This window comes from Nipponia nippon, unplaced genomic scaffold (genome assembly GCF_047370975.1).
Source record: "Nipponia nippon isolate SJK-2023a ecotype South Korea unplaced genomic scaffold, ASM4737097v1 scaffold_2, whole genome shotgun sequence".
Lineage (NCBI taxonomy): Eukaryota > Metazoa > Chordata > Aves > Pelecaniformes > Threskiornithidae > Nipponia > Nipponia nippon.
The window spans coordinates 97404047-97429861 of NW_028262336.1; the positions used below are offsets into that span (position 1 = coordinate 97404047).

Below are 25815 nucleotides of genomic sequence, written 5' to 3' on the forward strand. Positions count from 1 at the left end.
GACGGCGGGGCGGCGGCAGGGGCGCGGCGGCAGGGCGGCGGCGAGGTCGGCACGCAGCACACACACACCCACCCCACCCCCCCCCGCCGCCCGCGCTGCCTGAACTCCTCAGAAAGTTGGCAGGGGCGTCAGGCGGGACGGGGCGCCGCTGGCCGCGGCCCGAGGGCGCGCACCGCCGCCCGCACGCGCAGGCCCCGCTGCCGCCTCCCCAGCCGCTTCGCGTCCCTCCTCGCACCTCCCCGTCTCCCGCAGCCGCGGCGGGGCAGGGACAGCCCGGCACGGGGAGCAGCCGGCGGCGCGGCTCGAACCCGTGGCCCGCGGAGGCTCGCCCCCCGCGGGGGAGAGGGGAGAGCCTCCCCGTCCCCCCGAGCGCGGGGCTCGCCGCGACCTGCGGCGGGTGGCACTCACCGAGCGGCGGCGGCTCCCTCGCCGAGCGGCTCCCCGCAGAGCCCTCGCCTCTCCCGGGGGCGGGGGAGGAGGAGCGGGCGAAGGCAGGAGGTGGGGAAGGGCGGGGGAGGAGAGCGCGGATTGAGCCCTCCCGGCTCCCGTCGCCGCGCTCCCTCACCCCGCCCCGGCCCGCCCCAGCGGCGCGGCGCGGCGCGGCTGGCGGCCAGCAGGCAGCGGAGGGGACCGGCGCGGCGGCGCTGCCGAGGGAGCGGCGATGTGAGTGCCGGGGGCCGGGAGGGAGCGGGCAGCGCCGGCCGCGCTCCGGGCGCAGCCCCCCGCCCTGGCGGGGGACGGGGTTGGGCAGGGTCGGCAACGCGGGGTGGGAGCGCCGGCGGCAGGGCCGGGGCCGGCCCCGGTGCCCGCGGGCCGTGGGGAGGCCTTGGGCAGCCGGGCTGCGGCCGTACCCCAGCTGCGGCCGGCGACCCCCGCCTCGCTGACCGGGTTATTTCCCTCTCGCTCCGGTCCCTCTGCCCCCGTTCGACCTCTCCCCCCCCCGCCCCGCTCCCGGTTGTTTGTTTCTGCTGCGCTTTCGGCCCCTTATCGCTGCCGGGCAGCTCCGCCGCCCGCCCGCGGGGGCCTGCACGTCCCGCAGCGCGGGGCGTGAGCCTGGGGCGGGGGGGTCTGTCCGGCCGCCCCTGCCCCCTCACACCGCGGCCTCCTTTGCCCCCCCTGGTCCTGGGTGAAGCCTGTGGGAGAAAGCCTCCGTGCCTTGGTTTTCCTGGCTGTCGTCACCCCTTTTAAGTGTTCAATTAGGAAATTTGTGTTCATACCTGACTACATTTGCAGGGGGTGAAAATCCAAGCTTTGGCCTTTATTAAGTGACAATGTCATATGAATGGTATTTGCTCGTTTCTGTTACTTTTCAAGATACCCTAACTTCCCTGCAGAAAAAAAAAAAAATCTTAACCTGATCAAAAATTTTTTTACAGATCATTCTGCAGGGAAGTATTTGATGGTTAGGTTGTGTGAGCCTCTCTTGCAGACTGATACTACATACAGCAGTGTTCTTAATTTTAGTTATTGCTAAAATTATACCTGAACAGTTTCTTGACCCAATTTATGTTGCTGTTTTTTTCCTCTCTCTTCTAATTCTTATCATATGCTTCCTGATACAGCCCATATCCTCCTTCTGCATCTACAGCAGCAGACCTCTGCTCTCAGTAGATATCCCTGGCTTCAGATATTTAATTTTTGAAGGCTGACTTAGGCAGTTCACTTTTGGTTCCCTGCATAAGGAAGACACACGCACCCGTTGAGTTCAGTTTGCTTCTCAGATGCCTATTTAGGATGGAAGGAGTGGCGTTTTGGAGATGACAGTCTCCATCTATTGACATGGAGAACTTAGGCAACTCGATATCTCACTTTTTAGACAACTGAAGTTAGGGTAGATGAGGTCCGTTGAAGCTCCATGCATGCAGAAGGCTGCCTGCCCAGATATTCTTGTGCATTCTTGTACACTGTTAAAAATATTTGTAGTGTTACCTTTCAAGTTATGTAATTTACAACTTAGAAAAGAGATCTGGCAAAGCAGATCCATGCAAATGATCTTCAGCACCAGTACAGGTCAGACTGAGCAGCTTGTGCAGATTCTGCTGTCTGCTCAGATTGTCTTGCGGGACATTACGATTTGTATGTTGTTCAGAGGGGGCTAATATAGGAATAAAAAGAAGCAGCCACTCGAATTGTAAATTAGAATTTACAGAAGTATTGCCAAAACTATAATGGAATTGAAGACCAGCAGAATGAAACCCTTCACAGAACTGTCCTGTTTCATGTACATGAAACTCCCATCCAGTACTACGCTGTAGGAGCTCACATAGGGATGTATATTTTGTGGTATATTAGAAGATCAACAGGCTAAGGTTAGATAGAAGGACAGCCCCGTGTACTGGGTGTGTCAGGAATGCTTTTTTCTTGAGTCCTTATTTTTAAATACCTTTTTTTTTTTTTAATTAAAATTAAGGGTATGTATGCAAGAAGAGTTTTTAGGGTAGGATTAGTGCACTGTGAATGGATAGAGTTGCTGTGAATTATTTGGGAGCATGGGTTGTTAGGACCATGGCACTGGGGCCTACTTCACAGTTCATGAAAACCTTTTCCTTTTTGGCCTCCTTCCCTGCCAATTTTAGTGTTGCATTCTTAGGTCTTACCAATACTGGATATTTGAATTAGAATTACCTGTTCTGGAATGGCTTCCCGTGTGGAGGGTCTGTTGTGAAAGATACGTGATTTTTTTTTTCTTTTGTTCTTTCTACTTCCTTCCATTACAGAAGTATTATGTCTCTTTAGAAGTACACAGTATTCCTAAATAGAATTTATTACTATTTCTGAATACTATGTTCTGTTGAGTGGCTGTTATAGAACAGCCACAATAGCTAATCTGAATTCATTTCCTTGTGTAGTCAAGAACTTGGGTCTGTGTATTTCTTACTTCACACACCTGTAGTCAAGAAGATGATGTATGCACAAGCTGCTCAGTGCTCAAACCTGCAGAAAGCTGAAAGATATTAACTTTTGGTAAAGTCTGCAGAAGTTGTAGATATTAAACCCAAACAAGACTGCTGAGTATCTGTATGATGTTTTTTAGGCTAAAGGCTTATAATTTGGATAGATATATCCCTGAGACAAACCCCCCCTGCATCGCTGCCAAATTTCAAGTCTAATGTTTTAGAACAGAGCTATTCAAAGCAAATGCTTCCAGATTTTGTTTGCACGGCCAAATTTTTTTTTCTTTTCTTCAGAACCACCTGAAACAGTTGTTTCTTTCTTTTTTTCCCTTCTGCCAACCTCCCCCCCTTTTAATTTCAGCCAGTATGTGGTAGGAACCAAACCCTCCAGCTCAGTCTCAAAGTAAAGTTTGGCAAAGCGGTCTCAGCTGGATAGCTTCTTTATGAGGGTTTCTTAAGCTTCCTTATATAAGGAAGGCTGACTGCACCACCTGTTAAAACATTAATAATACTGTAAGTTGTTAGGAGAAGCAGCTCGCAGGGTGAGGATTTGGGACCCTGGACCCCAGTACTGCTGGAGGTACGCTGCACGTTGCTTTCTGAACGTTGTCGACAGAACCTGTCCCCGTTGTGTGCTCCCAAACACGTGGTTCACGTGCAGTAGGAGTGCGTAACCCGGTTATTGCAGCGCGGGCTGCGTGATTCTCGTGGCTCAAGAAATGAATTGTGCAAAGTAAAAATACCGGAGTTTTGAAGTTTTCTCTCTGAGTTTAAGCGTTTTCACATCTTTTGAAAGGGCAAATGTGGCAGGCGCTGTTAATGCAGAGTTGCTACTTATTCTTCCCCATCTTCTCGCTCCCTCTAAAGTTATAAATGAATTTCAGAAATCAGAAAATGGTTTTAACATTGACGCTATTTGCACTTTATAGCTGTTTGCAGCGGAGTTTGTCATTTCATTAAAGTTTCAAGGAAACAGTTTGATGTTCACTCCCTCTTTTTCCCTCCTTCCCCTTTTGTCCTCTGAACTGTTGTACAGTCTGCCCTTGAGTGGTTTGACCAGTAAAAGTTGAAAGAAAATCACTGTTCTTTAGGAGACACAAATTTCTTCTAAGTTAGCACAGGATTTCCATCTCTGGCTGAAAGTTTACCGCAGTTTGTCCAGAAGTTGCCCATCTGTATCGTCGCCGCTTTCCGGTCCTTAGCAAGTTGGCCCAGCTGTAAAGCTGAAAACAAGAATCAACCTTAACTTTACTGATATAAGTGCAGGCAGAAGATAAGGAGGCTTAAAAGCTGTACTGTTTTGCCTGCAATGACTTTTTAAAATAACTGTTTCCCTTGATTTGTACACAATTATTCAAGTAAAAAAGACCTCTGTACCACTTTAACAGCATCTACGCTCAAGCCTGTATTTGGCAGATTAATAAAATAACCTCGTACTTGAACATTGTCATCGATCTGGATTAACTTTCAGGCTTGTGACCAGAGCCTGTGAAGCACTTGTAGCATCTCACTGAAGTGGGGTCTTGCTTCAGTTGCTGCTCCTTTCCAAACACTCCTCTTTGGTTTGCTCTCCCTGCAGCACCGTTGGTGCTTTGCAGGCTCCATCGTTGTTGCAATGGCAGATGTTATTCGGTGGCTATTTCAGCTGAGCTTGTTCTTTTTTTGAGTGGTATGAACTCAAGTGGAAAATCTTTAAGAGAATTACTCAGCATATAACACTCCTCATGCTCATAAGTCACAGAATTGGAACCATAATTTACACAATTAACTTCATTAATCATGGCGATTAATTATGAGGAGCGGCTGAGGGAGCTGGGTTGTTTAGCCTGGAGAAGAGGAGGCTGAGGGGAGACCTTATTGCTCTCTACAACTACCTGAAAGGAGGCTGTAGTGAGGTGGGGGTCGGCCTCATCTCCCTAGTAACGAGTGATAGAACGAGAGGAAATGGCCTCAAGCTGCGCCAGGGGAGGTTTAGGTTGGATATTAGGAGAAACTTCTTCACCGAAAGGGTGGTCAAGCATTGGAACAGGCTGCCCGGGGAAGTGGTTGAGTCTCCATCCCTGGAGGTATTTAAAAGACGGGTAGACGTGGTGCTTGAGGACATGGTTTAGTGGTGGACTTGGCAGTGCTAGGTTAACGGTTGGACTCGATGATCTTAAGGGTCTTTTCCAACCTTGACGATTCTATGATTCTATGAAATGCAGGATTTAAGGTTCCCAGGATGTCAAGTCTTCTGCACAGAGTGTCGTTCAAATTTATTTTATATGTAACGACAGAGAGCCAGCTCCAGTCTTTATCAAAACCAATAGAAGATGAAGACAAAAGGCTTCTGTCATCAAGACCTGGATTTGTACTTAAGCCCCAGGTGTGCCCTCAGGTTCTCCAGCACAATTACTCTATGCGTAGCTGCAGTGGTTTGCGACAGATGTGATGTCCAGTAGCTTTTAGGAAAGAAATAGGTGGAAAATACAGCTGTTGAAAATACAGCTCGTCACACTCTCAGGTCTTGACTTTTGGTGGGTGCAGCTGTACAGTCTTAATTTTAGCACTTACACTTGATTCTGTTGAAGAGAAAAAGCCAGCCCTGTTAGCTTAAACTTGGAAATAGGCAGATGTTCTTGCACCTCCGAAAACATGCAGTGAGGCTCTTTTACAATTTATGTGTTTTCTGTCAGAATTGGTCCACTGCCTTAGGAAGGTTAACCCTGCTTTTAGCTGGAAATTTATCTTAGGTGATGTCAAAGGATTTAGAGACAATTTAGGAGCTATAGCTCAAATAGGAAAAAGGGCCTCGAGGTATTTGTGAGCTCTGAATTTCTCCCTCCCACTCAGCTGGTTTTCCAGCCAGAGTGTTCGATTTCCCAGGCTTTGGCCCTAGTGCGTTTTGATATATAAATCTCAAAAGCCTTTTAATTAAATGTGTGACTAAATAATCACCCAGTTTTAAAGTACACCATTTAGGGATGAGTGGATTTCTGTTTAAATCAGGGGAAGCCCAGCTGCTTCTTTCAGAAAATTGCTTGAAAAGCTGCACATTGCTAACACAGCATTGCTTATAGGTTGATATATTTTTGCAGAGCGTATCCTTCGTACTTGCACTTTAAAATAATCGTAGCCTCTTAGAAACTGTATTTTTACATTAAGCAGTGGTAGGAGAGCATATTTTGATATCTGCTTAAAGATAAGATATCTGCTTAAGAGTTGAGTCGATCAGGTCTGTTTCTGTCATGAAAGATCTGCTCGCGCCTGTCATAAGGTTTGAGGGTGCTATCGTTGTGCCTGGAAGAAGCAATGGTTTTATTGAATAAAAATGTCAGGAAGTATTTTCCTTGAACTCTGTACATTGATCTTCAGACGGAAGGCAAAGATTCATTTTTTGGGCTGATCTTTTTTAATGTTCTCAGCGTAATCTTGAATTGTTTTTCAAATGAGAACCCCTCATTCTTTTTCATTTTAACTTAAAAACATAGAAGTCTGTTGCTGGAATGTGTTCTGTTGAACCAAAGCATTGCATCTGTTGCTGCAAGCCAACGAGAAATCAAATTATTTCTGCACAAGCCTCATCTGGCATTAGAAAGTAGTTTTTGGTGAAGGAACAGCCATTGGAGGGGTTGTTTGTTTTATTGTTAAATACTTTTATGTACTAACTTTTGAGCCCTGAAGAGTTTTCCCCAGGTTTCCTCACACATACGCAACTTATCTAAATTGCATAGTTCAGAAATACTCAGGTTTTTACACTGAAACATCCAAACAATTTACTGCTGTGTCTGTGACCCCACGGGTCAGACTCTGTTCTAGGATTCCCCGCAGTAGCTCACAGTGTCCAGCACCGCACCTTTGTCTTGCTAAGCTCGCTGTGTACAGTATCCAAAGTAGACTTTAACATTAAATCTGAAGTTTTACACTTAGAAACATTTATTGTATGCATTTTTATGAAAAATAGTGCAAGTTGCACTTTTCTGACAGTTCTTTGTTTAATTAGGGTATCTTGAGCTGCGTGTTTCTCTCTGGCTTGCTTTTGTCTTGTATTTCTGGTTCTTACAGCATCACCTCCATTGTAACAATTTTGGGGGTCGGATGGGCACAATCCCAATACTGAACTGTGCTTTATGGGACATACTCGTCAATATAGCTACTCTTGCTTGCCTCCCATACTTTGTTTAAAAAAAAAAAAAAAGAAAAACAAACTCTTAGCACTTGGGTCACCCAAAGAAGACTAAATTTATTTTCTGAAGAGATATATATATATATATATATATAAAATCTGTGGCTTTGATTATCATTTCAGATTATATATCTCTTTTTTTTTTCCCTCCCCAGGGCCGACTACTGGAAATCTCAGCCAAAAAAATTCTGCGATTACTGCAAGTGCTGGATAGCAGACAACAGACCTGTACGATGGTCTACCGTACTATGTCAATGATTCTGAAATACTAGGAATTTGAATTGCAGGCTTTTAACATCACTTCTGATACTAATCTCCTGGTGCATGAAATTTGTGGTTTAAAAATGCCTTTCTAATACTTGTGATATTTAAAATATATTACGTGAGAGCCAGATACTGCATACAAGGTGGTGTGTGCTGTTCTACTTGGCAGTACAGATAAGAACTGAAATACCTGCTTTTTCTTCAGGTTCTGTAACTTAATATTTGATCTGTCTTGGAACTTTGTCCGTGCCTGTTTCTAGCCTTCATATGCAAGTAGAAGGCAAAACCTGGCATATGTGCTGTTTATATCTGGTAGGCCTGGTACAGCCAGCACTCTAAGCATTTAAAGCAGGTTTCCTTCATTTCACACAGCCCACAGAAACGTTACTGGGTTACAGAAAGGTGTTTCTGACTTGCAGATGCCTTTTGCAGACTACTAGACCCATTGGTTTTTCACTTAGAAATAAGTTTTGCATTTCTGACTCAATGCCGGGGTACTCCTGGAGCTGAGCTTCATCTGGCTTACAATTAGATACCTGCAGTTCAGAACGACAAGTGTGAGCTAATTGGTTTAGATTTCTTCTTGTAGTCAGTGAAGAGAAATACATGTTGAAGGGGGGGATGTGGGTAACTTATAAAGTTTGTCTTTAAACGAGGTCAGTCATCTCCTGGATGTGCACCCTCTGCACATCTGTTTGTGCAAAGAAATTCTAGGGTTACTAGGTCAGGCTTAGGCACCTAACATTGGAACACCTAAATGAGCTCAGTTATTTTTTGTGAGAACCACGTGAGGACTTCCACTGTTGTACCTGTAGAGCTTCTGAACTCCTTCCAGTTCCTACTGGCTTCAGTCTTTCTGGCAGCTTTTTGTCTTGCAGACTATTCTGTTGTCCTTAGTTACCCAACTCTTCCACCTTGCCTTTTCCTCTCTCTAGCTCAGATTTGTGGACCTGCAGACTAGTTTCAGTTCATGGGATATTTGTGGAGCATAGCATAGTCTTAATTAAGGACCATAGCTGATATTTGGAACTCTAAATAAGCCATATGTTTTTTAAAAGTTTGCATGAAAACAGAGAGAGTAAAAAAAAAATCAAGGGATGATACTTGGAAGGGTAGCATGGAGAGGGAGCCCAGATTCTCTGTTACTTGTCTCTAATCTGTGTGCTGAACAGTATTATTTGAAAAATTTTAAATCTTGTAAATACAGGCTATGAAATTTTATGATACCATTTTGGAGTGTTACTGATTTTTCATAATTTCCATGTTGAGTGTTTTTCAGTGTTCCTGAATTCCTGTAGCCATTTTATAGCCGTAGTGTTTGCTTTAAGTGTTTTCAGAACAGGTTACATTTAGGCTTGTTCAGCTTAGTCTAACTAAATTTTGACTAACTAAAATTAACTAAAATTGTAAAATGCATATTATTTTTCATGTTTTTTCTTGCCTTTAAGAGCATTGAGTTTCATGAAAGAGGAAAGAATCATAAAGAAAATGTGGCAAAAAGAATTAGTGAGGTAACTCAAATATCTTATTTGCACAAATACTTATTTTTAATTTCTTTCATTATCAGACTTGTTTAATTTATTCTCTTGGGGTTTTTTGTTTTGTTTTAGATTAAAAAGAAAAGCTTGGAAAAAGCGAAAGAAGAAGAAAACATGTCAAAAGAATTTGCAGCAATGGAGGAGGCTGCAATGAAAGCATATCAAGAGGATTTGAAAAGGCTTGGAATTAAGCCAGGTAGTTCATATAGCTGACAAAGGATTAAAAACAGAATTGAAAGAATATTGAATAGGAATGTTTTTTTCTTAAATTAGGTTTTAGGAACATGACAGGAGGCCGCCAGGACTGTATTTGCTCATTTAAAAAAAAAAAAAAAAAAAAAAGTCATCTGCAAATTGCCAGTAGTAGAACTTGCAGTACGGAATGTTTTTAGCTGCGGTGTCCTCTGGTCCATGGAACAATCCAATTTGGAGTAGAAAAATTAAACTGTGATAAGAAAAAAATAGGCTGTAGTTGGTGCTTTGAATCAGCAGTGCCGCTTCCCTTAGTTAATTTTATATTTCACTTTTGCCAGTTGGAGACAAAAGTTCCTATGGAGTAGGAGAGGCTGGATTCCCACTGGCGTCAAACAGTGGAGATGAGAATCTCCTACTCAGCTTGCAGTTCAGCAAGTACCTTTGTTCTGTCCATGTGAAGACATACTATCCTTTTAAAAAAGTTTGTAGTTTCAAGCTCCTGTAGAAGCTCTTTTTCATAACTCTCTTAGTTTCTTTTTTGTTGTTGTTTAGTTAGAGCTTATTGGTCCTTACGGTTTTTCTCTTTATGTTACTCATCTTTTGATATTTGCACTTTCTTATGACACTATACTGTTGCTACAGTGCAAGATTCTTTGAATGTAATCTTTTAAGTTTACCTGCTATGAGTGCAATGCTAATGAGTGAAAGTACATTTCCTATTTGCTGTTGCTCGAGTGACTAATATTTAAACTCAGATTATTACTCTTTTTTTTAAAAGAGTATTATTTTCTTTAAGATGATGTAGGTCCCAGTTCAACTCAGAGTAAAACACAGAGTAACACAGTGGAAACTAAAGGAAAGAAAGAAAAGAAAGAGAAGAAGGAAAAGAAGGAAAAGAAGGAAAAGAAAGAAAAGAAAAAAAAGACACTTCAGGACACCTCGATGCCATCAAAAAATGAAACGAAGGAGTGGGTGCAAGGATTTTCTCCTGAAGGCTATACATATTACTACAATACAAGAACAGGAGGTAAAAACTAATGAGGAGCAAATGCAGATATAATTATTGAATATAAATGAGAAAAGACTACCTGCATTTCTTTACTCGTCTGCTCTCTCAGTAGTAAGCTGATTATTAAAATGTGAACAATTAGATTGAGTTTTGATATTTAACATTCAAGGCTTTGGCATCCAGAACTGCAGACTGGTTTTGCTGTTTGTTAATAATGGGAGAATGCCGTAATTCCACAGTGTATGGAAATGTTTAGCCTTTCAGAGGTTAAGTATACAAAAGATAGCTGTGTCCTTCCTAAAAAAGCTTTCTTATCAGGAATGTGAAATAAATTGATTGTGTCCAAGCAAATGAGAGCAGTTATGGATTGTTGTCCGATTGTTTCTTTCCACATTTACAGAATTTATCTGACTGACTTATCCTGAGGATCTATGTGTTATGATCTACTTCAGAGCATAAAAGCAACTCTTTTATGATTAATGAGACTGTTACAAACTTTCTTATAAATTTAAAGATTGACTTTAGTATTTATTGTAGTCTGTCCTCGTACAAGATAACTCCCAAAAGGTAAAAATATTGTGTGTTTAGTTTCCTCTGGCCTATGCTGCCATTTAAAAACCAAACACCTTTTTTTGTACCAAAATTCTAGTGTCTGTCTATCAGCCATAGTTTAATAGAGTCTGGAAGGTGGTTAGTCCTGGTAAAGCCAACTGTGATTATTATACTTTGGTTTATTGTTCATACCATAGTTTGATCAAGGATGATTTATATTCCAGTGAGGTGTACCTATATTGCTTGTATGTGTGCACACATCAGTGTCATACCATTTAGATCCGATTCTTCTACATATTACTAAACACAAACAGGATTGAATGATGGGTGAAATATGTTTTTGTTTTTTAAGAATCACAGTGGGAGAAACCTAAAGGATTCCAAGGCAGCTCTCAAAACTCAAAAACGGTAATCAAATACTGTTATTCGTACTTTTCTTTGTCGTTGTAAACACTTACCGGAAATAAGCTAAGCAATTTGCAAGTCTTCTGATTGCAGAAGATAAATTGTTTGCTCTTAGTAAACTTAGGAAAATGTAATTTGAATGTCTAGAATGTTTTATGATATACTTGATGAAAACTGAAATTTTGCTATACAAATCTTTTTTGGCTAATTTGTTTATCAAGGGAAGAGAAGTGATAGTGGTGGTTGTGTTTTTACAGAATGTGCTTTTTTGATGCTTCAGCCCATAAAATTGAAAGCTTTTGGGAAATTCTGCATAAATTCTGTTCAGCCTTTTGTGAATGAAATGTAATTTAAAAAATTAAAACTTACACATTTGAAATAGTTAAGACTCCTTTATCTTAGGAAACATTGAGATTGCATTGTCAGATAGTAAAAAAAAAAAAATCAGAGTGCCTATTTTTTCTGTTTGCTTTAGGATACGGTTATGCGATAATTTATCTTTTTCGTGGATTTGTTATGGTCATGGAACCTATGTGCAAGCAACCTCTTAGAATATTACTTTATTTTCCTTATTTAAGGCACTGGAAAACTTGCAGAATAGTCCAAAGACAGAAAGATTTCTTCTTATTATTAATGAGCTTTCCCCTGATACTTTCCACTCCAAGATTTTTGTGCTTCACAACATTAAAAATAGGATTTTTACAACACTGCTGTGAAGCGATGTTACGTTTCCCCATTTTCAAGATAGGTGTCATAGGTAGAGTATGATTTAAAGTCAGTGTTGTTTGCTAATGTTGGATTTTATGTTAGCGATCAAAAAAGCCTGGCTTTTTCAGAGCGCTCGATATTCTGTAGCTATATATTGTCGCATCTGAGAAGGTAGCCTATGCTTTGTACTGGGTTACTTACTGTCAGAGGAGAAAATGGTTATAATTGTGTATATTTTTAGGTAATTGAATCAATTCACAAAACGTACATGAAGTTTTGTCCATATTCCATCTCTTGTTAAGGCAGTGTTTTATCTCAAAAATGCAGACCTTTTCCATCCAGTCTTCATTCCCGAAAGACTGCACGCTTTGTGTCAGAGCTGCCCATCACATGCTCCTCTGGCTTTCTTATCCCTTTATCCTGTGGTTTTGCACAACTTGTTAACCAGCATTTCAACTTTATCTTTTCAGTCAAGGCATAGCTTTGCAATATTTATAAGCCGGTGTTACTGTAGGCTTCCACTGAAAGAGGTGGTCTAATCTCGGATGGTCCTTGGTGCATATTTGCCCTGACAGTGAACTAGTTCAGGGAGCGGAGACATCAGCATTTAGGTTAGTGCTTTGTAGGCTTATGTCCTTGCATCAGCTCTCTGGATAATCAGAGAAATGCCGGTGTGGGGAGAGCAGATGGAGGAGAGAAGGAGCTCCCTTCTTGGCAACAATCCGGAGTTAGCTCATCTCAGCTATATCATGAACACACACCTTCAGCCTCGGATATCTCTCTGATGCCACATGGCTGTATTTTGCCATTCCTCCCTCACCCTGCTTGGTGACTTTGTGGTGTCTTGAGTTATTTTCGCTATAGCTAAAAACAAGCATTTGATTGCTCCCTTATTTAGTCTGAGCTAAAGATACTGGGAACATTCCAGATCTCTGACAAGGACTCACACTGCCCAGAAATTAAAGGGCATGTTTGCAATATGTAGTGCAAGTGAGGTTCACAGGCCCTCCTTGTTTCACAGCACGTTAGCTTGCTGCTCAGACTTCGTAAGAGGTGAAGAGAAGAGAGTAATGAAGAGGCATGTTGAAGGCTACCTACAACTTCAGTTAGATTGACATCATGCATGTTAGCATTTATGTAGTAGGATACTCAGTGTGCCTAATGTCAAATACCTGCTGAAAACCTCTTAAGATCCAGGTCTAAAACGTTCAGGATCTAACTCTAACAAAAAGGATAGGTTGTACTTAAGACTAGTCTTTTGTCCTCTGTCTACTTACATAAAATAAATTTTCCTTTTGCTTCTTTTGTTGAAACTAGCACACTGAAACTTTTGAGAGCAAAACCTTGAGGAAACTTGCTCACTGAAGGCTTTCTTGCTTTTTCCCTGCTCTGAACCTACTGATACAATTTTTCTGTTTCATATATAGCTTTCTGCAGAGCAGGTGTGAGAACTTAAACGCCTGATTTTGTTACATCTTTAAAAAGACCCAAAGTTTTAATAGAGTATTAAGCAAACGCATAGGTATGTGTGTGCGGAAGCCTATCTAGGGGTGTGTGTGTGTATGTGTACACATAGAGACATTTGTTAATGCAGAAATCATGTATGGTGAAGCTGCATAGAAGTTCTGCCCACAGGCGAATGGGCAGTATTAGTACTTACATTCCCCACAGGGGAATGGGCAGTATTAGTACTTAAGGAGCAGTGAAGTAGTGTATGTGTAAGTGTTGATGAAAATCAGGTTCTGAAGGAAGATGTTAAGTCATGTGTAATGGCTGATTATCTAGCTGTTCCTGATTCTGCAAAACATATTTATTTTAATTACACATCCACAAAGACTTACCAGCAACTTCTGCTGCATTTCAAATGTATTTATTAATTAGTAGGGTAAAACAGTGCTTTGTTGAAATTGGTGCTTTACTAAATAAGTAAATTTATGGCAGGCATTCCTGCAAAGTTTGCTTCTTCAATGTTTTTGGTGAAGATCTATTTTGGAATAAATTTTAGAAGTTTTGGTTTTGTTTGTTTTATGTTTAATTCGTGATAGTATTTATTGGTACTGTTTTTCTATAGTCCTCACAAAACCCTGAGTCTTCCAGGGAAATTTTTTCTTGCTCTCTACTTAAGACAACAACAAAATCAGGAAATGTCAACTTCAGGTGTGAATACTTTGGAAAATAAAAAACATGTAAAATAATGGCCTTTATGGCTTTTATCATAATTTGAACTGTATGACAACCTTTACTCTACTGCCTCATACTAATTACCCACTGGTTATAAAAATCATCTATGTGCATTTGTGGTACTTTTAGGTTAAGCAATTCACTCTCATTTGAGTCAAAGGGAACACTTCCTAACAACTTTAGGGGTTCAAGCTTTAAAAGAGTAAAATTATCATGAACAAAAAATACTCAAGGGTTTAATAGCCTTATAAGTGATGCTTTGGCTGATCCTTAAAACTCTCTTTTCTAATTAACTGCTGTATCTTTTTCTCAGGCAGCAGAGTGGGTAGAAGGTGTCACTGAAGATGGTCATACCTATTACTATAACACACAAACAGGAGGTAAGGAGAGCTTGTTTTCCTGTTAAGCTCTGTTTCAGTAGAGGGGGTTTTCAGAGCAGCATTTTATTTGGCAAATAACTGCATTTTAAGGCCATTACTAAGTTTTGTATTTTTTAAGCTGTTACGTTGATTGAAATATACTTGTTGCTTAAGTCAACACTGACTTTATAGCTGTATTGTCAATGTGTATGCATTTGTGCTTCATAGGTTTTTTTTAGACATTCAACTTACAACTCTAAAATATTGGTTCTTCTTTTCTACATATATATTGAAATTATAGTTTGGAAGCCAGAAGGGGGCAGGATTTTGTTTTGACAGGTATGTAGGACTGAATAAGAATCTCCTAAACTTTTCCTCTTGCTGATGTAGCATTGATACGAAAGTCCAGAATCTTACCTCCTACTTCTTTTCCCCATTTTTTTTCCCTACATGGGGAACTTTGTGGTAACTCCCCCAGAACAGGCATCTGTTTTCTAAATCTGTTTGAGTCATTTTAAGGTCAATGATGCCTCTCTGGAGAGCAAGTGATTTTATGCTGGCTATGAGTTTTCCTTCTGCTGTTGGGTATGAAGTGGCGTTCCTGACAATGCCAAGAATAGAAGGGAAAAAAAAAAAAAAGAACAAAAAAAACAACCTTTCACTTCTTCAGCATGCTACTCCCCTGCTCAAATGATTTGTGATTTTTTTTTCTTTTGCAAGGGAAATGAGATGCTGGTTATTTTTAAACATTGCCTTCTAAGTTCAGATACATTTTATGCCTTAGGTTGTATTGGTTTTTAAAGTTCTTCATGGACACATGACACTCGTGAAGAATGTCTTTGTAATCATGGTATTTGGTAAAATTTTGGCTGGTGAGATTTTAAAGCGATCCCTTACATTTATATAGCTGCAAGGATCTTGGAAATACTTAAAAATTACTTTTCAGTTCTGTTAACGCTAATCCCATCCTCTGAAGACAAGACAAATTGTTAACCAAGGGGACTGATCGTAGTGTCTCATCTGAAGCATGTAACTTAAAAGGCCGGTATAGCTAGGCTTATCTCCTGCGATGTCAGACTTTGGGAGGCTGCACCGTACTCCACTGGCTATATGTGACACCTAGGAAAGTGAACTTTCTCAGTTACTGGTCTTAAGCTACACGACAGCAGTACCGTTAAGAGACTGTTTTGTTCATTCACAGCCACTCATTGCCAGTTTCTTACACCTTTACTTTTTCAAGATACATCTAGAAGCACACCTGTTAAATGTTGTTTTCAGTTAGGGATTTCTTTGGAAATAGGTAAAATAATTGGAAAAATAGTAGTTTTATTACATTTGAAAGCTTAAATAAAATTATAGATTGGAAGTTGGTGTACTGTTGCCTTATTGTTACTAAAAACAGTTTTAAGACCATTGAGTCAACTTTTATTTCAATATTTCGTCTCGATATATTTGCTGGAATACTACCTTCTCATTGAAAATGAGGTCATATCCTGTAGATACTTCCATGTCTTTTCAGAATAATGTATTTCCTTGTTTACTTGACAACTCTTTAATTAGAGCCCTAATGTTACTGAGCCAAGTAGCGCAGGGAAGGGGTGTATCTGCCCAGAGAGCTGAGGCTCACAGTTAGTGTTCTTTACCTTATCCTGTCTTTGTAATCAATGGACAACTCAAATCAAATAGGCACCTCTAGAGGGCAATTTGTCTGTCCTGTGTTAGGATGAGAGGGACCACAGTGTTGTGGACCGCAGTTCGCCGTGCGTGATATTTTTCTTAAGCTCTAATTACAAGCTTTATCAACAGTGAACTCGGCTGTCATGACAGTATCTCTGCTGAGAAGTGCAATGTTATCTTTCTGATTACATTTATTAAAACAAATGTACTGAACAGAGGCAAAAACCTTGTGCTAAATTATTTGCTGTATTTTTGCATAAGGCAGCTCTGCTTCTGAAAGGTAATGTTGTCAAAGCAATAACAGATCAGAATTAGAAACATAAATAATGTGGTTATTCAAATATCTTGGACAGTATCCACATGGGAGAAACCAGATGGTTTTGTTTCATCTTCAAATGACAAGAGTCAACGTGACAAGCATTCTGAAGAGCTTGCAGAAACAGATTCCAAAGCGTCTGAATCAGACTCAGAAGATAGTGAAAATGAAGCAGAGCGTTCAGAAACAAATTTCAAGGTAAGTTCTCTCTTGAGATTTATTTTACATACAGTATTAATTTTCTAGCATAAGATGATTTATCTCTTGTGATAGGCTGTACTCATTATAATGAGGTTAAACCGTATGACTGAAAGTAGAAGTTTGCATTTGTTTGGATAGTAAAATGAATCTTTATTCAATTATTTGGCCCATTCATGGCACTGTTCCAGAATAGATAGCCTGATCTTTCCTCCAGCCCACCAGAAGTAGATTGAATTCTGCAAGAAATGTGATGTTCTCTGAGAAAGGTCACTGTCATCTCTCTGATATAATCCACAAAATTATTTGGATTTCAGTGTGAGGATATGACTTCTAACCTTCATTGGTAAATGTGACTGCCAAGAGACCTTGAGGGAATGCCTTTGACTGAAAATGCCATGGTTGTAGTTTCCTTATTAATTGAGGAAAAACATTGGCAGCATGTAGTACAAAACCTGTATCAATTATATATTTTTGTCTTCAGATTTAAAACTTAACATAAAGGGTGTGATTATGGCTCTGGTTGGGTCTGATAGTTTTTCTGAAACTGATAGTTCAGAACACACAGAGACAGTTTAAATATAAAATATGTTCATAGACAGGTGTTAATTCTAAAATATATATTTTTGTATCACTGTGCATCATTATAAACTACTACTAGGTATTAGCCATAAAGTGTGTGTATCTGCGTGCACAGAAAGCTGTATGTGAATTTTTGCCCCCTTTTTTAAACATGCTAAGCTTTGTTCTTAAGCAGGTTGTATTGGCTACTCCTTGATAACTTCAGCCTTCATAGATGGGATTTTCCAACTTTAACTTTTTGTAACGTTTAAGATTTTTTTTCAACTCTCTATGTGATGAAAGGTCAAGGAGAGAAATTTAAAGATTTTATTACAGTATGAGTTTATTGTTTCAATTTACTCTTGGTTGAAAAGTATGAATAGTAGATAATAGTAAATAAAAGATGTAAAATAAAGCTACATTGTGTTTTTATTTAGGCATTTTTGCTTAAGGTGGGTTTTTTCCTCTTTAGAGGAAAGGAGATAATGGTGAAGAATCAGAGGAAGGGAAAAAATCTCCCAAAGCTAAAAAGTTAAGTCCTTATGGGAAATGGCGAGAAGTTAAGCCAGAAGAAACTGTTGGTAAAGAGGAGAGTACATCAGCTTCCCAAGAAACCTCCAGTGATGCACCTAACAAGACCAACCCTTACGGAAAATGGAAAGCAATTAAGGAAGTAGAGGAAGAAGAAGAACAACCATGGTGAGGATCTTTTTACCATAGTTCTTTTCATAATAATTGTTTCCAGAATACTTGTTTTCAGAGCTGAAGCTTTTTCTTCTGAATTCTGGCAGAATTAGCACAGCTGTGATCGGAAGCATAGCCCAAATACAGTTCTTTCCGCAGTGATTATTTTAAGTGCTGTCCATGGCAGACAGTGGTGGTGTTTTAGTTTTAGTACATGTACCATGAGTACAAAGTAAATTGAAGTGATTTAAAGGATCATTATCATCCGTTGTTTTTCTCAGAGGCTGAGTATCAGCTATTTAAATGTAGTTGCTCTGAGCTTATGTTCCTTAACATCATCTCCTTCAACAGTCTGGTTCAGCTGCCTCAGGAGCTCTTGTGACTGTTTCTTCAACTGCTTCCAGCCTTGGAACAGCATAGGCAGCTTTCTCAGGGCCTCTAGCTTCCAGGCTAAATTCTGTTTCTTTCTGATGAGTAATTAGTTGGGCTAACTCTGCCCGGAGTTCAAGATCTATCTTGATCTTCTAGGGCCAGCAGCAACCTGATCTGGATCTTGCTGGGTTAGCATTGCTTTGAATTCTTTCCCTGCGGGATCAATAGTTGCTGACATAATGAGTATGCTTTTTTATACTCTGAGCAATTTCTACCTAAGCCTGGTATGTTTGACTGAGTTACTTCCACAAGCAGTGAGTTATTTCTCACTTCGTGGTGTTGTACTGACTCTACCTGTTCACTTGAAGGACATAGCCTAAAAGACACTTCAAATTTTTTGTCTTATTTTCACCCAGTATTGCAGTAAAAGACTTCTGGTTGAACTGCTTTTCTTGTTCCCTAATTTCCCTCCTTTCAAAAGAAAGTTAAGTAAAACCAAAACAAAATCCACTACAGCCTTTTCTGCTGTCACTATGGGTAAGTGCTGGAGGCTCTTATAATGTGGAGACACTTTCTGTAATGATTTAAATAAGGAGGTGAAAGACAAAACATGTAATCTTGTTATGCCAGTTTTAAATCTGGAAGTTGTCTCTCCCATGTGCAACCGATGTACTGCAGATGTTTACATGACATGCATCTGATCAGGACGGGGTTTTTTGTTTTGTTTTACTGCATAATGCCTAAGATGGCTCATTTTCTTGGGAAGCATGCTGTCTTTTATGGCCAGTTTCTTGTTATGGGGCCCTCTAGGAGTCTGGAAAAATTAGGTTTGGGAGAATGAAATCAGTCTTTTCCCTCATACTCATCCCATTCTCCAGCATTTTAGTTCTAAATTATTCAGCAGATACAGTTTTGACAGTTTGAACTAAGTTAAGAACTGATACACTTCCTTGGAGATGATAATGTCACTTGATCAGTGCACGTCGCACCTCCTGCATTGGACCAGCTAACCGCTCCTTGACTCCAGAGCTGATAAATTCCTTCAGGTTTTTGGAAAGCACCGTCCAATAAAAAACACTTTCAGCTACTGAACCTTATATATCAGTCTATACATTAACAGACAGGCTTGATATATGCACACATGTAAATGAGACAAATGCAGTTATTCATTATTTATTTTAAATTGAGACTAGGCACAGTACCAACCACTTTCAGGAAGTTTACATTTTAGGGATACTGCAATAGTCGCATTTTCTTGACTTGCAGTCATTGTCGTGGTTCTTTTTTGGGTGCTTGAGCTGATCCATGTCTTACTTGAAGCATAGGACCTGAAACTAGGTGTAGTACACAAGCTGACATCAGACTAACACTCAGTAGTACTGAAAGATTCCTTGTATGGATTGGCCAGGAATATAATGTGTATCTTCGCAGTAGTGTTATGCTGGTATGATTCCTGATGGACTTGTGATTAGATCATTTTCTGTGAACTGTTTGGTTGTTCTCCAACGTATGTTTGTGCCACAGGTTATTCTTGTAGAACGCAGTGTTTTGCTCTTGACCTCCTAAAACCGATTGGTCATTTTTAGACAATGTCTTTGATTTGTTCAGATCAGTATTAGCTGGGATCCTGTCCTCCAGAGCTGCTTCTCCCAACTCAGGGTCATCGGCTGATTGTGTACGCCTGTTCTCTGTTCTGTCCTGCAGACCCTCAAGGATGGACACCTGTGAAAACCTACTCAGCAGCATTTTGGCAGTGAACCATTGTGAATTGCTCACTGACTACTGTCTTTCAACATTCTTAGATTTACACACATGCAGCCCTGTCGTCTTTTACAGAACTATTTATGTGATGAGCGCTTGGGCCATGGTATAAGCTCTGTAGAGAACGAGGTCTTAGTTTTTTACTTTTCATACCAGCCCACACAGAAGAAATAAAGAACATGGGTTTTTTTCTTGATCCCTGTCATGGGTCAAGCTCACCTAGCTCAAAGCTGCTTTGACAATTAAGTATGGATGTTGCTGTCTGCAGTACACCATGTTGTTTTCTCCATGTGGATTAACCCTTTTATGTGTTCCTCTCTTCTCCCAGTGAAAAAGTGGACCTGGAGCTTCCTAATACAGAGAGTGACAATCTACCAGCTCCAGTGCTAGAGGTTCCAGAAGATGCGACAGTGATATTTAAAGAGAAGACAGTCACCTCCCTTGGAGACCTGACAGAAGGGGTGCCAACATTTAAAAAGAGGAAATTTGAAAATGGAAAATCTAGAAACTTAAGACAAAGACTAAGTGATCAGTAATACTTAACAAATCATTTTAGATTCTGTTTAAGCTAGAGTGAATCAAAAGTTTAATATTTTAAACAGGCTTTTATAAAGAAAATGTTGGATAGAAATTAAGGATTTATAGGTATTAAAACATATGTGAGTTGTAATATTTTTTTATTTTATTTTGATGTGATTGATTTTGGAATGGAAGTTTGTGTTATATTACTTATGCAATATTGTAAATACATTTATTTTTTATTTTAACCATGCCATCTAAGTTCGATTTGCTCTATGTACACTGTTTTAAATACATTGTGTAAGGTTTTTTACTCCTTTTCTAAGTATGGGAGAATGTAGTAATCCTTAATCAGGCAAAAATGAGGCAGACCTTTTATTTTTACAGATGAATTGCATCAATGGCAGGTACTAGAGAGTAAAATCATCCCCCAAGATTGTTTATGTGGTGTAGTTTCCCAGCTAATGAGTAAAAATATTATGCTTACTAACCTTTGGCTAATCGCTTGCAAAAGAGTAGGTGGTGAGAGTGCCAACATTTCAGATAGATCATTTGAAAGCTGTTTTTAGAGGAGTTAGTCACATCAGTGCCACTCATTTCAAATAACGTTCTGAAAGAAATGATTTGTGTACATACATGATAAGTGTATTAAAACTCTGCAGAAGATTTAAACCTGTTGAATCTTAACTTTTAATAACAGCACCAGAGCCACCCCTGTTGAGGTAGATATTTCTGTGGTGTCTTCCTGTTGTATTTTGCTTTATTGTTGTCTCTACTTGAATTTTTCTTTCTTTTTACACATCAAGTTCTCTTGTTTTGGTCTTGTTTTCTTTTTGTCTCTTCCCCTGTAAAAAAACAATTGCCTGATATTTTAATGAAAAAATATTCCAACGACTTGGCCGTGCTACAGCATACAGCACCCTTTTTCAGGCTGTTGGGTTTTGTCTGATGTTAAAAGGAGCGCGTTAACTAGTTGCAGTGTTTGCTAAGCTGAGAGGGGCTAAGTCTATTGAAGCTTCATAGGAGAGGAGAACAAAAGGTGGATAAGTAGAGCTGATGGCTGTACTGTCCAAGGTGGCTTGGACATTTTCTTAAGGATTGTAGATTTGATTTCTTCACTTGGTGGGATTGGTCTGCATTTAGCATCATCAAGATTCATTGGCTGCGTAAGAGTACAGCTACGCTTATTGCTTCTTTAGGTATCAAACAGTGGACCATAAAGGTTCAAATCATGAATCCATTAAAAAATATGTCTCTATTTCTAAAGCTCACAGTGTTTTGTTCAGGAGAATCTCAGTCAAAAACAGAGGGTGCAGTTAAGACAGTTGTCAGAGTCCAGCTACAGCAAAATAGCGTTGGTAACTGCTGAGCTTGAACTTCATTGAGGAAATGACTGTTAGTCTGTCAGATCAGCGGAGAAAGGAGTACAAGACAGGGAATCTGATTTATCATGTATTACGAAGGAAGCCGAAGTCCTTTTTTCTATTCTGTGACATTTTGTCTGTGTATAGAAGAGAATGAAGTATTGTCTTTAATCCCATGTGTTTCTGTGGCTTCATCAGGGTGGTTGTATTTCTTCTGATGTTTGTTCTGAGAAATTGGAAAGTTTCCTGTAATATCTAGCCCCGGATTGTCATTTAGAGGCGCAGGATGCGTGCTGGATGCTCTCACAGTCATAAATGCAGGAGTGTACAAGATGTACTCCACATGAAAGACCTCACATGCGAGGGTAGAACAGAAATGTCCTTTCTACCGAGGAGAGGTTGTCAGGTTTCTTAAAAAGCAGATTTTTCAGGTTTTGTTCTTACTTTTATTTGAACGTTACTGCAGCAGCTGGGAGCCTGCTCTGACTTGAAGCCTCCGTGTGTTTGCGACCAGTTTACACTCATTTCCTCCCAACTAACACCAGTATTGCCCTTCAGCTAAGTACCTTTTCTTCCTCTTGAATCCATCTCATCTTGTCTGAGTCACATAAAGCGTCCTTGTGTGACAGGGCCTTCAGCGCTCCATCAGCCCTTCTCTTCATCTATTGCAGCCTGAGTTTGCCTAGGCCCTACGTTCAAGGAAGATTAAGGCCACATGTGATGTCACTAATACTTCCTTAGCGTATTGGAAATAACTTCTGATACATCCCTAAACCACAATTGCCTTTCCCGTGACTGCATCACGCTGTCTGCCGCGGGCGGCCTGTGCTTTCCCAGTACCACTGGCTCTTCCTGCTCCTTTGCCGTTCCCAGCTGCTGAGTTATCAGCTGATCACGCTTGCCTTTCAAGCACAATTCCTTTTTTCTTACAGATCTGTTTTGTACTGCTGTACTCATCCTGCTCCTGTTACTCCAAGCCTCAAGTATATTCATTTCTTTATGATCTCTATGAAATGATTTTATTGTTTATTAGTACAGTTTTATACAGTAGTGCAGCTTTCTTGTAGGCTGCACTTTTAATACCCTCTGAGGAGGCCATCTTTCCTCTTTTAGTGAGCACATCTTTCCTTAAAAATGCTTTGTCACATTGAAGTGGTCATAGGCAGCTATTTAAGATACCTGTAACTAAATTGCTCGAGCAGATGTTTAAAAACATCTGAAAATAAAAGTGTTCAAAACTTGTTTCCTTGAGGAGCTGCTGTTAGTTGTAATATGAACCAAAGATCTTTGACAAGTACTGTGTTTAACAGACAAACCAAAAGAAGTAGTTACATTAGGAAAAAAGATTAAATGTTTTCTTTGTTCAGTGCTAGTAAAGTTGTTTTAAATACCATACGCTCGCTTTTGCTGATGTGACTTTGAAAGCCTGCATCTCACAAAGAATACAGCACTTTGCTCCCCGCTACCTCTCAAAGTCAGTTTGAGGAAAGACCAGCTTATTCTTTGTCCTTAAGTGTAAATTATAATAAGGGCCAGTTGAATCCAATTTGATATATCCAAAGCCCCTGTTTAATTTTGCACCATGCTGTCATTCGATTTCCTTATTGTGTATCTAAACCAAATATTTTCTCATCTATACAAAAACACTGTCTTGTGTGAGATGCAAGGCAGACGTGGGCTTCCCAGGACATCTGTTCTGCACAGATCTCTCTCCCTTCTGTGCTATCTCCCTGCAAAATCTCCTGCCTTTGGAATTTGCCATAGGAATCCTCCAGGTATTACCTCAGTTACGCTCCTCATCTGCTAATCCTTCCTTGGGCTGCACTGGCCTCTGAGAAAGGAATGTTCCTTTTACCATTCCAGAAGAACAGCGTTTTCAGAGGAGTGTTTTGTTTTCTGACTAATCCATTTTCTATCGTGCCATGTGTTTTTATCTGCTGGCCTGTTTTATTGCAAGCTCCTTGAGGGAGGACTACGTCCTTGGTTTTATCATCTGTCGTAGACATTATTAGCAATATGAGAAGGAGAGTTGGAGAGAAAGGGGGAGTCACTGCAATTTCTGATGACGCTTTCTTGTGTGTGGTTTTGAGCAAGACAATTCACCGCGCTCTGTTTTTGTTTCCTTGCCTCATCTTTCACCTGCCTTGTCTGCTTAGAAAGAGCTTTGCGGTACAGGACGCTTATCTGTGGTGTGCATGGTTTTACCGTAGGGCCTGCCTGAAGTTGGTGATGCTTTTAGAAGCAAACATATTGCATGTGCTAAAAAACAAAAATTATTTTGGTGGGCATTTGTTATGCCAGGAGCTGTGCGGAGACCTGCTCAATTTGATCCAGATCATAGAATAATCCTTGTTCCTATTTAGGCTAAGCCAAATTTTAACCCTTCACCTGGGCATTTGCAGATTGAAATCCAGACTTTCCCAACAGGGTGAAGTTTGTTTTTTGTTTGACCCTTGTAGACAAAATCTGTGCTGCAGCATCATCCAATCCCAATATTCTAAGTTAATCCCAATAATCTGAGCTCAATTCACTAACCTGTCTGTGTATAAAAACATTTCCCCCCCTTCACCCCCCCAAAAAAGATGTTATTTCAGTGCATATTTTGGCATCTCAGAAAGGGAGTAAAAAACTATTTCATGCTGCTTGGTTTCCTTGATTTGCTTTTTGAGCTGTGCCTCCCCTTTTTAGTACTTTTTTTATTATTGCTGTCTTCCTCAAACCGTCTTCCTCCAGCATTCCTATATATGCAAATCTACGTATCACCGCTGTGCCGCCTTCCTGGGGTCCACCTTCACCTCGCCCCCTGCTCTACTGAGATCTTCGCAAACCTTCACCTGGTCTTTGTAGGCCACCCTGTCTCCAGATCCCAGCTGACGCCGAGCGCTTCTGCTGCCTCTCTGCGTCCTGCCCCGAAGAAGTACAACCTTACCTATTTTCAAAGAACACGCAAGTTATTTCAAGACCGACCGCGTGTGCTCTTTTGGTTTTCTTGATAATTCGTTTTCCTGAGACGGATTTCGTTCCATTCCTCCTATGGGGTTCGCAGCCCTTGAATCCTTTCGCTTGTTGGTACAAAAGCTGTCTGTAAACCTTCCGCTATCTGCTGCGGCAACCCTTGCGTTCTGTTTTGCCAGCCATGTCTCTTCAGTCTCTCTCCTATCTACCTCTTAAGTCCTCTTACCTTCTACCTGCTAAACTATTTAACTTAGAAATCGTGTTAACCGTTTGTGTGATGAACAAATCTAGCTTCGTGAAGTGTTTTGGGATATAGCTTGAATAAAAGTTTCTGTACAAAGCAAAAAGCGTTGCAAATAATAAGCTGAAAAAGCTTAAAATTGCCCAAGAGGATTCCCAGAGAATGTCAGCAAATGCAGATTTGATTTTACTTGTAAAAGCAGAAATAGCCAATGTTAAAAACCAGTAGGCAGCATTATACAGACCACGGGCTGAAGACAGTGGATTTTAATGGCTTGCGTAACTGAGCGTACAGCGAAGAACAGTGGGGTGATTGAAAAGCGCTTGTTTTAGTTTGTAAGTATTGTCTGCAAAGTTAAACAGCTGGTTTCTCCTTAACAGCTTCTCGGTTGCAATTACAAAATATTGCAAGCTCTTGAAGTGGAGTTTATATGAAAATACCGAATAAAGCTTTCATTTGAACACTCTATAGTACCGTTGTTCATCTATTCAAGGGTTTTAGGACAACCCGAGAGATTTATGGATGCATGTTCTGTTAAAAATGGGGCCCAGGATAAATATAAACCAAAATGGGTGTGTAAATATGGAAGTGCTTCTTAAAAGAAATACTTTTATTTTGTGGTCACCAGCACAGCGCCTGGGTGCCTTCCAGTAGCGCATTAAGCAGTTACTGGAAATTGTTTTATTCTATGCGTCAATTATGAGTAACAAATGACCTGGGGTAAAACTGTTAATTTTAAAATTCTTAACAGAGTTCAGGTGAGGTTTGTTGCAGTCACTGCTTAGTAGCATTAAGAACATAGCTGAATATATACACTTTCTGACGGTAACAGATGGTGATTCAGTAGTTTTCATATTTGCTGGTCTTAAGAATGATGATCAATGCCCTGAGAGTTAG

The 25815-nt window shown here is 40.4% G+C and overlaps 2 protein-coding genes across 3 annotated transcripts in view; one reads left to right on the forward strand and one right to left on the reverse strand.

Annotated features, from left to right (window-relative positions):
* The window catches only part of ELF1 (E74 like ETS transcription factor 1), a 93807-nt gene extending 93264 nt beyond the window's left edge, over nt 1-543 (reverse strand). Inside the window, exon 1 of the mRNA XM_087755963.1 lies at nt 409-543. The gene's annotated coding sequence lies outside the window, so the exon portion shown is untranslated. The remainder of the gene's footprint in view (nt 1-408) is intronic.
* Nucleotides 518-25384, forward strand: WBP4 (WW domain binding protein 4). 2 transcript variants are annotated; one of them, XM_087755970.1, is made up of 10 exons: nt 518-663; nt 7215-7287; nt 8772-8834; nt 8934-9057; nt 9853-10083; nt 10970-11025; nt 14225-14291; nt 16301-16461; nt 17495-17721; nt 20168-25384. In XM_087755970.1, coding segments are annotated over exons 1-10 (1212 nt in total). In that variant the 5' UTR covers nt 518-661; the 3' UTR covers nt 20376-25384. The 2 variants fall into 2 exon arrangements, with proteins under 2 accessions (XP_087612096.1, XP_087612097.1); XM_087755971.1 differs by lacking the exon at nt 8772-8834.
* The last annotated feature ends 431 nt before the right edge of the window (nt 25385-25815 follow it).